A 15,880-nucleotide genomic window follows, 5' to 3' on the forward strand; every position below is an offset into this window, starting at 1 on the left:
GAACAAACTTTTTGGCGTTAGGTTTTATCAGCTGTGGCTTTTATAGTTCCACAGGCAATCGGCCATCCGCGATTTAAACCGGGTTCTCAAGCGCGGTGGTGTATCGGGTTTGATGGGTCTCGGCCCGATCGCCAACAACTGCACGAAAACCACTGTAAATAACCCGACTTCGCAACTGAAACGTTTACCGACTTTCATATCCGAGAATTACCGTACGGGATTGACGGTCACGCGACGAGTATCGCCGTCACGCGCAGGGCAGCGGTCAAGCGATGCTCTCCGTGTGTACGAAGCAGGGCTGGGGAAATCACTTCATGGGGCCTTTCAGGGGGTAGCTCGATCACATCCACTCCCGTGGACCGTTTCTCACAGAGCCGATTTCACTGGGAAATTACAGCCAGCATTCTCAGATGTTGGCCGCATCTCCGATCGGCGCTGCGAAAGAGGTTCACAGCGTACATTGGAAAGCTCGGCCGTTGCCAACGCTAGAATATTTTTTTCGAGCATTGACAGAATAACGGGATATGCACGGAGACGGCGCGCTCATGTGAAATGGCTTTATTACATCATTTTAGTTTCTTATTTAAATAACAACGGCGACACTGCACGCTACCGCACACGGCCACTCCCCTGGAGGGGTGGTGGTGGTGGGGGGATGGGGGTGGTCAGGACAGGGGAGAGCAGGGGGGAGGCTGGGCGAGCGACGACGCAGAGCAAAGTGAGAGACGCGGTGCGTGTGACGGAAAGAGCGTGTGGATGGAGAGACGGGTTTCGGAGTCGAGTGTGCACCGAAGGATCGCAGGGCGGATTTAGATCTACGGCTGCCACGAGGCAAGGGGGGGGGGTGCACGGTGATATCAAACAGGTCCTGTGGACCTCATCACAATCATCGTCACCGTCGTGAGGTTGGTGGGTGCGCGAGCCATCGCTTCAGGAGGCAAGGGGGGTGAGATACTCCCAACTCCACGGGGCGAAAGTGGACAGCCAAATGGAAGGTAAAAAGCAAACGAGTTCACGATTTTATCCGCGAAGACCTTGAGTGTTTAACCCTCCTACGTCTGCACGGTGAGGTTTGTGGAAACTCAAAACACTCTGAATGCAAGACCCTCCTCAAGCAAGCAACGTGGATACTCTGGGAAGCTTCCTGGGTATAAAGAGGCCATTGTTATAATGATCTTGGGATGTCACGGGATTTGGGACGTGTGAAAGAAGAGCTTCATCGCTCATCGGGGCTTTTGCAGCTGAAAAATTAAAACGTCTTGGTGTCCAAAATGAGAGAAAGCTGAGCACCAATAAAAAAACCCCCACAAGGGTTGGGGTAGGCGAGAGAGTTCGTGAGCAGGGAGTGAGACGGCGAATGTGTGAGGAGGGGACGGGACTACAGCTATTTTAGTATCGAGACAGAAAAACGGAACTCATCTTCTCCAAAATGTAAATACCACCGAGAGTAAAATGTTAAGGCGGCAGACCGTGAAGACCGAAGTGAAACTGAATCCATGCACAACAAGGCACAGGACCCACAAAGCGGGACTGTGGGATTCCAAAGCCCACCCCGCCTACCATCAAACACCTCTTCTTTACCATGGCACATCCGAGCAGGTGGGGGGGGGGGGGGGTTCCACTGGCTATTTTGTCGAGCCGAGCCAGAACCAGGCTGTGAAACTGAGGTCTCGCAATACATCTGTATTTGGCTTGGGGGGCCAAGCAGGGCCAGAGTAGCGGGGGGGTGGGGGGGGCGAAATATTTTCGGTCGTAGGTCGGTGTCGGTTTCACGTTGGACTTTTACCCACGACTCGACTCATCAATTGCCTTGCGTGGTAGGCGGCACGGCACGGTTCCGGGCAGTGGGGAAACAAACAAAAAACCACACCAAGCGGGTGCCTCCTGACCCGCGCCTGGCTCGGTTGTGCGGTCAGAAAAACCCCGAGGGTAAAACCAGAAATAAAGAGACACGAGAGTCCGTAGCCGTTAACGCACATTGTTCCGTTTTACAGAGCGAGACGGAAGAGCGAGTAAACAGAACCGAGCGACGTTCCCAGCGAAATGAAAAAAGGCATTTTTTTTTTAGTTTTAAAGCGAACATGGGGAAAGGGGGGGGTAGGAGGCGGGGTCGGGAGGGTGCCCACTCAACCAGAAGCCAGCCACACACTCAGACCGCTTCTACAGTACACACCAAAAAGCTACGTTAAAAAGTCGATTATATTCATATATTTATAAAAACCTGCAATAAATCACGAGTTATTCTTCTTTTAGGCGATTAACGTTTTGTCTTTTAAAGATGTTTTTGATTAAAAATGTTTAATTGTATTGAGCGTCGTTAAATGGTTTCCATTTCAAAGTTTACTTTATTTTTTTTTAAAAACAGGGAGGTTCGTGTTCATCTTTGTTCTCTTTTTGAACCTGGGAACGTTGATTCTGGGGGGTGGTTTTGGGGGGGGGGGTGTATATTTTAGGGCTGCCGAGTCAGTAGAGGACGCACGCACCACAGAACTGGGTGCGCATCAACAAACGGCGGGAGGGGTTGATCGTTACCGATCGGTAGAACGGTAAAAAAAAACCAACACCGGGTGAAGACCCAACCGCTGGACAACCCTAACACGTCAAAAACATCACCACGGGTCATTTCAAGTCTGCGTTGTGTGCAGGAAACAGCGTTCTACGGGTTTGAGACGAGAGTTGTAAGAGGTGTTCGCACCATCCAGACAACACGAGTTTCATTCGTCCCCCCCTCACCCCCATGTGTCCATTTAAACAAAAAGCACCCCCACTTATCTCAACTCTAGTAACTAATTCCTCCCGAGTTGTCGCCGTTTACAGCACACTACGACCGGGCACTCCACCACCACCACCACCAATCCTCTCCGCGTCCCCGTTGCACCACGGGGCTCCCCGATCATCAACCCGTAACGTTGCTGGGGAGGAGGAACGGCAAGCGGAGCAAACTCGGGGTAGGCAGGGAGGGAGGGGAAGGCAGCTGTTGGAAGTTTTAATGAAGGGTTTTCTATGGGCAACAGAAATAGCTGGGGGGGGGGGGGGGGGGTACAACAGGACATCGGCGATCCAAGGCAGGCACCAACACACGTGTGTGTATGTGTGTGTACAAAACAAAATACAACAATCTGGACACGGAATATCACGGGACGTTGACAACCCCCGTCGGGGCCTGGTAATGACTTGGCAACTGCCCGCACCCACCCACCTCCTTCCCATTAGAGATTAAGATTTCACGATCCTCGGTTGACGATTCGATAGGGGAAAAAAAATTGATTCTTTGCAGCTCATTTTTTATTTAACTCCCGTCGTTTGGTTTCTATCGGTTTCTCTGTTGGCGTCATTCATACGGGTTTTGTTCACGACATCAGCCCAAAGAATAAGATCAATCACCAAGGGCATATCGGCCGCGGATAACTTGCAATCATCGCAATGGTACCATCGGGGAGGGCCAGGATAGCCTTTAAAAATGAATCTGTAAATTGGTTGGCTTCGCATACTCGGAGTCCCCCATCAGTCTGCGATGTTATTTGCCCAACATAACTGCTTACAGGGTGCCATTTAATCGAATACGCCCGCACAAATGGTGTGTGTGTGAAGACCACAACCACCCACCACCGTCAGGAGGCAGTTCACCCAACCCCAAAGCAAAGCCGGGGAGGATTTGCTCGACCAAAACTACCGCCCCCCACCCTGCAGCAAGATGGGATACCACAACCCTGGGATGAAGAGTCACTCCGCTCGCCCTCCCAGGCCACCCCCAGCTCTACCTCGATGACATCACCAAGCCCAGCCCATCACCGCCCGTCCAGCAGCACGAGAGGGGACGGAGGAATAAGACTCCCCTCCCCCAAACTCCCCTGCCACGTGTCGTGCTGGGTGATGCATGAAGGGGGCGGTGGGAGCAATGTTTTGAGCGTTTCCCTTCTTAATGTTACCGCGGTTCTCCGGCTTTCTCCAAAAAAAAGATGTTTTAAAAGAGCACTACGCATTATAAAACATCGTTGGCGTCTTCACGATGGAGTTTAAAGTTTTACGTCGCTTAAGTTTAAAGGCTCCGTGAAGGCCCGAGGGGGGCCCCGTTGAAAAACGAAAGCAATTTCAAATTTAAAAAGGAGGGGGGAGGGCGAGGACCGTCGTTACAAACTCACCCCTTATGATGCCAACAGAATTCCACACCAGAGCTGCATGTCAATTAAAAAGTGGCCACACATTCCCCGCCCCCGCCCCAATAAAAGAGGAACCCTCAAGACAGGATCATCGTGACGACCTCGGCGGGTCAGGAGTCCCCCTTCACCTGGGGTTAAAGTAATAACCGGCGCGTTATTGTTACGGCAGGTGAACGAGGCAGGCCTGTGAACCGGCCCAACATTTTTGCGAACATAAAAAACAACGGTAAAAATCACAATTATAATTGTGAAGGCCTACCAAGAGAGATACCGCAATAACAAAACAAAATAGAGAGAAGGAATCGAGTCGATATATTTTACAGTTAAAATCCGTCACAGTAACAATAATCGAATGGTAATTATTCTACCAAAAGCAAAATGCACCCCCGTGCCCCATGAACCCGTCACCGCGTGGTGTTTAACCTATATACGAGTAGCAGTGATCATCAGCGTCGTCGTGAGCGCAAAATCACCGATTCTTGGTGCTGTGCGACTCTGGGGAGGGGGGGCTCTCTCGCTCGCTCTCCACCACGGCTCTGTTGTGGCTGGCACCTGTGGAGGGGGGCCGAGCGGCGCATATGTACACGTGGGTCGGTGGCGGGACACCGAGAGGCGTAACACCGGGCGTGCGCACCACGCCGCACGCGGGACGGCGTGTGGTCCGTCTCGGCACTACGGGAGCAGACAATGCCGGCCTCTGCCAGACGCACTCGTCCCTACCGTCTCCTCTTTAGAGGAGGGGGGGGAGGAAACACCCCTTAAGGCAGCATTGTTACAGCGCGGCTGCCAGAGAGGGGTGGGGGGGTCTCAAACTGATGTTGGGCGAGCGTGGTGGCTTCACCGTTGCCGGCCCGGCGGGCCAGGAGCCGTCGGTAACCGTGTGTCCGCAAGCTGTGCCGGGCCAACTGCAGTCAATCGACGCAGCAACTCACCTTGTCGACCATCCACGAGTGAACCTACAACCCTGCGTGGTCACTCTGCGGCGGGACTAAAGACGACGGTTGAACGTTTATTGGTCGTTTGTTCAGCGCCCTTGAAAAATTTGCTCGCCATGTCACAGCGCGATATATATTTTTTTTAATTGTCGTTATTATCACGACCGTCATGAGTTAAAAGGTAGCGCGACGGCGTTTACAGTCTGCCACGGGGGGGGGGGGGGGGGGAACAACAAATTGGTCCGCGGCTGGAATTTTCTGCTTCAGGGTGGCAACCGCAAAGTGGCATGTTGGCCCACCTCGATTCAGCGGACGACTCGACCCGCAGGCGATTTTGGCGACGAGAAATCAAAACGCATTTCAGATGAACGGCTGCGGTTTACAAAAAGAAAAGAAAATTAAGGCGAGAAAACCCCCGATGAAAAAGATAATAAACAACAAGCATTGCAGGCAACAATAAACTTAAGACACCCTCGAGAGTTTGGTTTTTTGTGGCACGTGCCTTGGCGAAGGGAAAATTACGACCGGTAAAAAAAAGGCACAAAATAAAAATACCCAAAAAAGGAAAACGCAAAAAAAAAACGAAAGTTAAATCGGTTAACGTGACGGCCAACATCAAAGGAGGAATTTCAACGCCCGGTGTGCGGGCGACGCAGCGTCGGCAGAAGTGACCCCCCCCCTCTCTCTCAACTCGCAAACGCCTCGCTGCCTCGTCGTGACTCCAACCTCGCATTCCGGGGATGCAGCAACCCCACCCCCACCACCACCAAAGGAGCCAGTACCGGCTGTCATTCGTTACAAGCGCTCCCTCTCTCCACAGAGTGGTGGTTTGGGGAAGCCTTTCCTGGGAAACAATCGGAACTTAAACATTTACCTTTGGTGGTGATCCCCCCCCCACCCCCCAACATCCACACTATAATCCCTTGCCTAGCGTGATCCAAAAACCGTGCGAGAAACACCGTGCGCATCCACACGGAGGGGAAGCCGGTCTCAGAGTGCGACGTTAAAATGAGAAATGCAGCGTTGTTGTTGTTGTTGCCAGCTCGACGAACCCCCCCCCCCCCCCCCCGAGTACCCCAATTAGTGCGGCAAAGATGCACGCGGTGATGCGACGGGTGAAGGCCGTTTTCGCAGTGGGTCGGCCTAAAAAACGGGGACGCCAGACGCAAGAAATTCAGTCGCATCCACTCTCCTGATATTGGCCAAACTTCTCCTACGAAGAACCCCTTCCCCCTCCTCCTGGAAGTCCCCGAGACTGAGTGGGGGGGGGGGGTTATTGAAGATAGGCAACTCTCAACTTTATTCTGATTATATCCAGGTTGCTGTGCAACCCCGTGTAAATAGACACGTGACAGATCCGCCGATTGAAACGGATTCTTAGGCTCACGGCACATGCAGTGATGTGTGTGCACGCGCGAGTCGACCGTTCCCATCCACACACACACACGTGTGATGATACTGTAACATGCCGGGTTTGTGGAAACCCTACAATCAATATCTTGCGCGACCACGTGGCAACTAAAGCCATAATCCAGGAGGCGGCGGTGAGCCGCTTACGCCGATAGATTTAATTTCAAACGGTGGAGAGACCGCACTTCGCGGTGCATCTTGGGCCGGAAATTCCATTTAAAAAAAAAAGAGGGCAAACTTCGTCTCCGTGTAAAACCTGAAGGGTTTGTCACTTCGGTAGATCCAGGTCACTTGCCAAACAAAGAGACAATATCCCCCCCCATCTCACCCGGTTAAACAAAAATCACGCCACCCCACCTCCACCCCCCCCCCGCCCACCAGCGATGACGAACAGAGACGCTACGGCACAACTCTCCCGCCCCCCGGTGCTGCCGTTTGCGAGCGCGGCCGGTTGCTTTCCCCACGGGGGGGACGCGCGCTCCATCGCTTCGAAGATGGGGGCCGCGAAAGCGACGAAGAACCCAACGACAAAGCGAACACCCGCCCCCCCCCCCCCCCATCAGGCGGGCAACGTCGCACGTGCACAGCCCACGAGTGATCTGCGATGGGAGGTGGGGGGCGGTGAGTCACAACCAGCACCCCCCCAGTCGGACGCATTCTGCAAAGAACCCCTCCGACAGTCCAGCGTGTAATCTAATCAATCCTGCCAACCTGCCGCCCCAGCTGAGCGGTTCAGCTCTCCTCTCCCACCATCAGTGAGCCCCCCCCCCTCCTCCCGCTTACCCTCGGTGGCACCTCCCCCCCACCCACCCCTGCTTTGCCCCCCACCCCCCCCCTAATCTACAGCGAAGAGTAAAAAGCTGGAATGTGGTTTCACGATCGTCGTCATCGTCGTCGTCCTACCGGCCTCACTCAACAAAAACCACCCCCCCCAAAGCGCTTCTCTCCTCCTCCTGCCGTAACGGGTTTCCAACAGTGTTGGCTGCGGAGCTGACGATACGTTTTCAAAAGTGGAAACTGCGTGTATTTGCGTATAATATACAGTAGAGCGGCGGACCACTGACTTGGGGAGATGTCACCCATCCCGCGAGCAGGGGAAAAAAAATAACAAAAACACGTGTCCCCGTGACGCCGGGGATGGGGGGCGGGTGATAGTTTGTTAGCGGCTCCCCCCCCCCTACTCCACTACTGCTGCTGCTGCCTGGGGCCCCCCCCATACCTGCAGACCCCTCCCCTCACCCCCCCAAGGACGCCCCCCACCCCAGCACTCGGTACCCCCAGGGCGAGCGCAAGGGAGGGGGGGGGACCCCACGGCCGCCACCGCCACAAGCTAAACAAACAGGCCGCAGCAGCAGCAGCCCCTCGCGCTGTTGCTATGAACAAACGAGCCAAGCAAGAGAATAATTTTAATGTGAAGTTTTACAGGGATGCTTGCTTTAGTCTGACCTTCGCCCCCAACTAGGGGCGACCTGTGACCCCACGAACACGATCAATTCCCCCCCCCCACCACGCCACCATGCCCCACCCCCCCCTGGCTAACGACAACGCTGTCAGCCACCTCCCCAACCCGCTTAGCGTAGCCCCCCCTCCCGGTCACCCTTCACGTCACGGGCGGGCAACGAGGCTTCGTTACCATCAGCTGACAAAACTACATGGGGGAGGGGGGACAGCGGAGGATCAGCGGGAGCCCTGGTTGGGCCCCACATCAAACGCACCACCCCTTCACCAACATCACCACCAGCAGCAGCTCTCAAGCCAATGCAACCATCTAGATCGTGAAGCTTCGTGACCACGTGCTTGGGCTGTGCCACCATTTACTACTGAGAGATGGGAGGGGGGGGGGGGGAAGGGCCAGGATGTGAATTGTTTAAAAGGAAGACAAAGTCAGTGACGCTAAGAAGCATGCGGCAGTGGTGGTGGTGGTGAGGGGAATAAGGTGGTGAGGGTGTGGGGTAGAGGCTGTGAACACTACACCCGAGTCACCACCACCACCCAACAGCGTGTCTTCTTGTCAGACTGTCGTCGTTGCGCACGCACGTTGATGTGCGAGTCGGGGGACACCAGAGGGGGGGGGGGGGGGGGAGGTGGCAAGGGATTGGAGAGAGGAGTGCATCACCCAACTCTAAAGTGACCGCATAAAACCTCGTCAATGTGAGCTGCAAGTGGTGATGTCGGTGGTGGTGGTAGTTGTGGTGATGGTGGTGGCGCACGGGGCTGTGTTGTGCTCTTAGTTCCAGATCTTGAGGAAGCTGTCCCAGGAACCAGTAGCCACCGCCATGCCATCCTCCGTCACTCCAAGGCACGACACGCGGTTATCATGTCCGGCCAGCACACCTGGTCGCGTGCGCACACGCAGGGAACAAAAATGTACAGAACCCCCTTTTAGCACGAAGGTCATCAGAAGGTCACCGCGTAAGTTCTCTCGGTGCTGGGCCGTGTGAGTGCGTGCGTGTCGAAAAATTTTGCCGCTTGAGCTTCCGCCACACTTTGACGTGGACACTGTGTTCGGGGGTTCACGACAGTGTTAATGTGTCGCGCATCGCTCTCTGGGGCACGGTGGGGGGGGGAGTGCCAGGCCAGCTTCAGAGTACAGTGAAAGTAAAAGGAAGCCGACTAGACGAGCACCGAATCTAAACTAGCAGGCCACCCTCCTTGGTCAATACCGCGATTCTATCGACCTTTAAAAAAATAAACCTCTGCGTCCGCCGCAGGGTGGACGTTAAAATATGCTGCGGTAATAAATAAGGATTAGGTCAAGTGTGCCGGTGTCATGGCCCAAATTATATTTATTTGCCAAGCAGTTGCATGGATTAGCAAAAAGCAACATCGCCCCCTACGGAGCAGACTCATGCCGACTTGCAAGCGAGTGCTCCCGTTCACCGGTGCCGCACAGCGACAGCTGCCCATTCAGTTGTCCCCCCACCCGCCCCTCCTCCTGGGCTAGAAATCTGACAAGGTGACTTCGGCCAGCAGAGCAAGCAACCCGCAAATCTGGAGGTCGCGAGTTCATATCCATGGTTGGTCGGTAGACCTCAGCCCAACATCCCTGTTGGGATTGATAAAACGAGTACCGCTTTGTGGGGTGGGAAGGCAACAACGGTTGTCTCGTGGATAGATCCAACTCCCCCCCCCCCCCCCTCACTAGCTCAGGGGATGAATGAAGCAGGCACGTGCACCGCCTTAATGCCCATGCGAGGAGGAAATCTCTGACTGGGTTAAAAAAAGGAAAAAGAACACCGCCGCAAGACATTCCGGCACGATTCCTGGCGCGATTTTTTTTAAAAACTGCCGATCATTCATCTGCGACGTCGGTGCTGTGTCGCACCTGCGCGCTCGGCCTTCATGGCGTCCCACACGTTGCAGTTGAAGTCGTCGTAGCCGGCGAGCAGCAGGCGCCCGCTGCGGGAGAAAGCCACGGAGGTGATTCCGCAGATGATGTTGTCGTGGGAGTACAGCACCAGCTCCTGGTCGGCGCGCAGGTCAAACAGGCGGCACGTGGCGTCGTCGGAGCCCGTCGCGAACGCGTTGCCGTTCGGGAAGAACTGCACCACACCACGCGCGCAACAAAAGGCAAAAGATCAACCCTCGCCCGCGTGCAGCCTGAACAGACTGCCGGGGCAAGTGCTGCTCGCGAGCACCTACGATGGCGACGGGGAAAAAAAAAAAGCACACGAGGGGGTTGGCGGCCAGCAGCACGCGACCGCACCTTTGTCTCCCCTGTGGCGATGTTTGCACATCGCACCAGGTACTCATTGAAGGCAGTAGACCTAAATGAGACCCAGGACAGGTTCAAATACATGTCGCACGCCGTTATCGGTTGCGAGCGGGAATTTCACTCGGGTCGCCGGGTGTGCAGAGCAGCGCCCTTAACCGCGATACTACGGCTCTCCAAGACGAAGAAACATAAGCACATCATGTGTCAACGCGATGATGGAGAATGTCAACGCAGTCCTTCCCCCAACTGCTAGGTTAGGGACTGTATGCATCGAACAACTTAACAAAATGTGGCCGAGCGCGGAACCAAAATTAAAAAGTGCCGTTGATACGTTCCATTCTTGTAGCCGTTTAGTGCGGTTAAGAGGCGACTTGCAGCTATGGATAATAATCAGCTCTGTGCCCTTGAGAAGCAGAAGGCCTCATGTGGTTGTGAGCCATGCGAGATGAAGCCATGGTGGGGGCTTTATCTGGCCCTAAAGCTGCAGACTGCCCCACTCATGAAATAAATAATATTAAATCTTTACTTAAAGCTTTCGTGACTGGAAGAATTCATATTCTTTGGGGTTTTCGGTAAAGTCACGTAGATAGAAGAAAAAATAATAAAAATATCACGTTTCGATCGCAACACAAGTCGTCGTTATCAGGAAGTCGGGTTAGCTTCTAAAGACAACTACTTATAAAGGTTTGAAATGGGCGTAGCCCAAATGTCAGCAGCCAATGCCAATGCCAGTGGTGAGCAGTGACTGCGGCGGTGGTGGGCTTTCCACCAATCAGAGCTGCCAGGCAAAAAATTAGCATGTCAATGCAAGATCGCCAAGACTCCTTCACGGCGAGTGCGCCAAGGTGGCTATGTTAACGTGAGAGATTAGCATTTAATGGAAGATCGTGAAGCAGTAGCCTCGAGGATGGCACGCGAGGTAGCTGTGTTAGTGATTTAATCTGTTTATGTAAAATAAATCAGAGAGCCGAAAAAAACAACTAACATCAGAAGGTGGTAGGCTGGGAACATCATCGCCAGTTATGACTTAAACTGGTTAATAACGTCCTTCCAATGATTGCACAGTTTGTGCCCATCTTCTCGGTTGAAATTGTGTCTGTTTATATATCTGGATGGCTTCATGAACGAATCTTTGCTGATAGCCAGTGGGTGTGCAGAGTACCTTCATATTGGAAAAATAAATTTCGTGTGTGCCCACAGCATTAAAACAATGATCAGCCACGGCTTAGGTATTGGTCCAACCGTGTTTCAGATCTGCCTCATGTTCACGAACACTGTCCAAGACATGTCGCTTAGTTTCCCCAGAGTAACTACTGCCGCAGACACAGCTTAGTTTGTAGACGCCGGGGTATTGCATGTCCTTCACAGATGGGATCAGATCACGAATATTATGTCCCGTGTTAAATCGAATCTGCATCTTGTGTTTGCTCATGATTTTGGAAATCTTTTTGGTGACCCTTGCTATGTATGGCAAGGTGATGGTTTTGATTGGGTCCTCAGATGGTTATTTGGTTCTTTCCCAACGGTTGGGGTGATAGCTTTACAGATTGTGTAGTCTGAATATCCATTAATCTTGAGGGCTTGGTGTACGTGTTCCAGTTCACTGGTTCGGTCGTGATGGTCAGAGATACATCGAGCTCTATGGTGTAGAGTTTTGATGAGGGAATTCTTCTGAGATGGATGGTGGTGGGAGTCAGGTTTTAGGTAGGCAACCATATGAGTGGCTTTCCTGTAGACAGTGTCCCATTGAGCCATCTGGTCTCTTTTTGATTAAAACATCCAAGAATGGTAAATTTGCCATCCTTTTCCACCTCCATGGTGAATTTGGTGGCTGGGTGTATGGAATTGATGTGGTTGAAGAAATGGCCCAGAGCTGGTAGGCCATGTAGCCAGATGATGAACGTGTCATCTACGTACCTCTTCCACAAGGATGGACGTAGGGTGGATGCCTGGATGGCATCTGTCTCAAGTTTCTCCATGTAAACATTGGCTACAACTGGAGATAAGGGCGAACCCATTGGGGTACCTTCAACTTGTTTGTAGAATGTTCCATTCCAGGTAAAGTAAGTGCTGGTGAAGCAGTGTGTCTAACCAGGGCCAGTACATTAGTATTCAGTCCTTGTTGGACCAAATCTTCAATGATTGCAATGGTGTCAGGCACAGGAACTTTGGTAAACAAAGAAACCACATCGAAACTGACAAGCAAATCACCTGGCGATAGTGAGATGTCTTTAATTAACAATACCAAGTGAGCTGAGTTACGTACAGCTGAAGCGGTACAGCTGAAGCAGCTGAAGCGGTCTTACCAGTGAATGGTTGTAAGGTCTCGGACAGAAATCGGGCCAGTTTGTAGGTGGGTGAGTTAATGGTGGAGACGATAGGACGAAGCGGTGTACACCTTCTTTATGGATTTTTGGTAAGCCATAAAATCTGGGTGGTCTAGCAGCAGAGGGTTTTAAGGAAAGCCGCTTGGTTGGTTCAATTAAAGATGTCGAATCAGTGATATTGTTGGTTTTCGCAACAAGGCAGTTGGTGCGATCTTTATTGATATGGTATAGCTACCATCATTAAGTAGGTCCTGAATGTTATTATTGGATGTGGTTTTTTCCATGACAGTGGCATTGCCCTTGTCGGCTGAGAGGATGACGATGTCATCTCTCTTTTTTAATTGAGAAAGCTCAAAGCGCTCATCTTTACTGATGTTGCTAATAGGTGTCTTAGCGTTTGAGGATTGCAGCAATTTCCGATCTTGCCACGTCTGCAGGAATGTGTCCCAAACCCTTAAGGGCTATGTCGACCTGGGCAATAATATCATCAACAGGGATGTTTTTAGGGGTGACTGCGAAATTCAACCCTTTAGCTAGAACCGATTTTAGGCTGTCGGAATTTGGATTGTTACTCTGATAACAATCTTGTCACCGTCTAACTTTTTAATGTGTGGATCTGGTTTCTTCTTGGAAAGGAGGTTGAACTTGGAAATCAGGTTATCTTTGCATTTAGCTGACATTCAGGTGGCTGAAGAGGCTGTCATGTTGTCTACATGTTTCCAATCAGACATTTTCTCTCAATGTTAAGTGCGATTTCAAGAGAGTTGTCAAAATTGTCCAGTTCAAATCGGAGCAATCTTATTCTCTGAGATCAGAGCTAGGCCAGCCCTGAACAAGATCCGTTTAGCATTAGGAGAAGTGACAGCAGCAGCAGTCAGTGTCAAGGCGATCGGTATTACCTTAGTGTTGCGGCATCTCTTCAGAAAAGTGAGCTACTCGATCAGATGAGCCTTCTTGTCTCGAAGTTTGTTAAAAGATCAAATAGTTGGTGTGGAAACCCTCCCCGCAGAGGCGGTTAAATCTTGACTTAAAGCTTACGCTTCGTGACTGCAGGAATTAATATTCTTTGGGTTTTTCGGTAAAGTAATAATATTAAAAACAGAGGCTCGCTTAATAGACTGGCTTGCCAGCTCAACCACTTAAAAATCGGGCCCTACGGGAAAGTTGCCGATTTAAGACTAAAGACTGTCCAGGGGATCGCGAGAGCGCCCGGTAACAATCGTCCGCCCCGCATGGGAACCGCCGTGGCCGTGACGGCGCCGCCGCCGACTCACGCAGATGGCGTTGATGTCGGACTCGTGCCCGGAGAAGGTCTGCCGGCACATGCCGTCGCGCACGTCCCACAGCTTGGCGGAGGCGTCGCAGGCGCCCGACACGAACGCGCGGCCGTCGGGGGCCAGGGCCAGGCTCATGACGTCGCCCGAATGGCCCACAAACGCCGTCGTCTGCTGCCCCGTCTCGATGTCCCACAGCGCGCTGGGGAGAGGGGGGGGGGGCGACGGTGGGGGAGAGGGGGCATATCGCGTGGGGAGAAAGGAGAGGGAGATGTGCAAGTTTCGTGCTGGTTAGAGGCTGACAATTTTGGAAATGCACAGGGCGATTCATTTATAGATACAGTCCCGGCTATTTCTTGCTCACACTGATGCTGCCGGAAAAGCCTTCCTGCTAGAAGAGAACTATAGATCCCTTCTAACAGAGTATTTTGGCATATTCTCTTACATGCTGGCCGGGCATCTTGGAAGGAGGTGACCAGTTACTCGCACGATTTTCCAAACGAAAACTGCATTGAGAAAATATGAAGAACGCATTTGGGAAATAAAGTCGACATTTCTGTGCATTCCGCTGTTATTTAAACATTTTGGCTCCCTAAAATGGACAATGACGTAGGCACACAATGGCCGCTTATCGAACAATGGTCGCCGGATCGTCGATGTCCAATAAAGAAGATGGCATGGAGCTGTATTTTTTTTACGTTCAGTACAACCGCGGCATTTTAACCAAGACGGCCTGCGGGATCTGAGCCATGAACCCTCTGCAAGCAAGGGGGCAGACGTGGTACCGCTGGGCCATGCCACTGCCCCCGACAACAACCAGCAGAGGGGCAGGCGGCTGAAAACACAGCGAGTTGAAACAAAGGGGAGTATAGGTGATGTATTTTCCAGCCATCCAAGTCAGTCAACTCATGGCACCTGGGTCTGTCCCGTGACCTCCTGCCAGCAGTGAGCCTTCCACACTTCACCCTAGTCTTCCACACTTCACCTGATGGCCTCTAAGTGCACCTAGCCTGGCACAAGCGCTGCAGTGAAGTCACTGTCACAGAGTAGCGAACGGCGGCAGCCGCTGTTGCCGTTGTTGTGTCATGTTGCCGAGGGTCAGCGGCTCGGGTGAACGAATCCGTAGCGATGTTTAGGCGGTGATGGCGATGGTCGTGGAGGGGGCAGGGGAAAGAGGGTTGTATTGAGGACACGATGGCGATCGAGCGATCGAGGGTCGACTCGTGCACAGCGCGGTCCCTCACCATGTGGTGTCGCCGGAGCTGGTCACGATGCGGTTGTCATCCAGGAAGCGGCAGCAAGACAGGTAACCTGGCGACGGGGGAACCCGAGTGCGTCAAGATTGCCGGCGACGGGAAACGATGCGCTTGAGAATGGATTTGTTCGATAGAGCCGCCCCCCTCCTTACGCCGGCGTGTTTCAGCGCAATTTACACACGGATCAGACTTAAATCTCATCGCACCGCCCCCTGCAGCCCACAGCGTAGCCCACGCAAGCTCTACGACACTCTGTCAGTGGCATGCGGACGACAAACCAAGCGCTATCCAGGCTCAAACTTGCTTAGCTTCCAAGATCGGACGAGGTCAGGTGCTGTACATTTGGAGTTTGCGTGTCTCTCTCTGTGGTCGCGTGGATTTGTTGCCGGGATCCTCCGGTTTTTCCCTCCCTATTAGAAACATGCATTTTGAGTATTTGACTGCTATAAATTTCCAATTGAAAAGCCACTTCATGGGGCTATAATTTGTGACAAGGTCGCTTCTGAAAAAGAGCTATATAAAGCTCAGTGGGCCTTATCTGGTAGGATAAAAAAAGGTTTAGTTTTAGTTTATTTAGTTATTGGCATATATCTGTGTATGAGCACTTGTGTTTAAGGCTGTCTTAGTGTGTATAGGCTCAGCGTGTACAAGTGTGTATATAGAATGGGTGGGTAAGGGTATAGACACATAGATGATGAGTATGTGTAGATGCTGTATGAGTGCGTATATAATATGGGCGTCTAGGCTGTGCGTGTATATGAATGTGTGTATGTACTGTATAGGGCTACGGTTAAGTGCGCTGC

General features: G+C 52.4%; 1 protein-coding gene across 7 annotated transcripts in view; it reads right to left on the reverse strand.

Annotated features, from left to right (window-relative positions):
- Positions 1 to 543: 543 nt before the first annotated feature.
- LOC116950549 (guanine nucleotide-binding protein G(I)/G(S)/G(T) subunit beta-1-like) overlaps positions 544 to 15,880 on the reverse strand; it is a 57,425-nt gene continuing 42,088 nt past the window's right edge. For all 7 annotated transcript variants that reach the window (XM_032968420.2, XM_032968417.2, XM_076072841.1 and 4 more), the window contains exons 7-10: positions 15,066 to 15,132; positions 13,822 to 14,023; positions 9,831 to 10,047; positions 544 to 8,839 (exon numbers count right to left, since the gene is read on the reverse strand). In XM_032968420.2, the coding sequence (XP_032824311.1) occupies positions 8,733 to 8,839; positions 9,831 to 10,047; positions 13,822 to 14,023; positions 15,066 to 15,132 (593 nt within the window). In that variant the 3' untranslated portion in view covers positions 544 to 8,732. The remainder of the gene's footprint in view (positions 8,840 to 9,830; positions 10,048 to 13,821; positions 14,024 to 15,065; positions 15,133 to 15,880) is intronic.

The sequence above is a fragment of the Petromyzon marinus genome, chromosome 39, assembly GCF_048934315.1.
Source record: "Petromyzon marinus isolate PM22_M1 ecotype Great Lakes invasive population chromosome 39, UKy_Petmar_22M1.pri1.0, whole genome shotgun sequence".
NCBI lineage: Eukaryota > Metazoa > Chordata > Hyperoartia > Petromyzontiformes > Petromyzontidae > Petromyzon > Petromyzon marinus.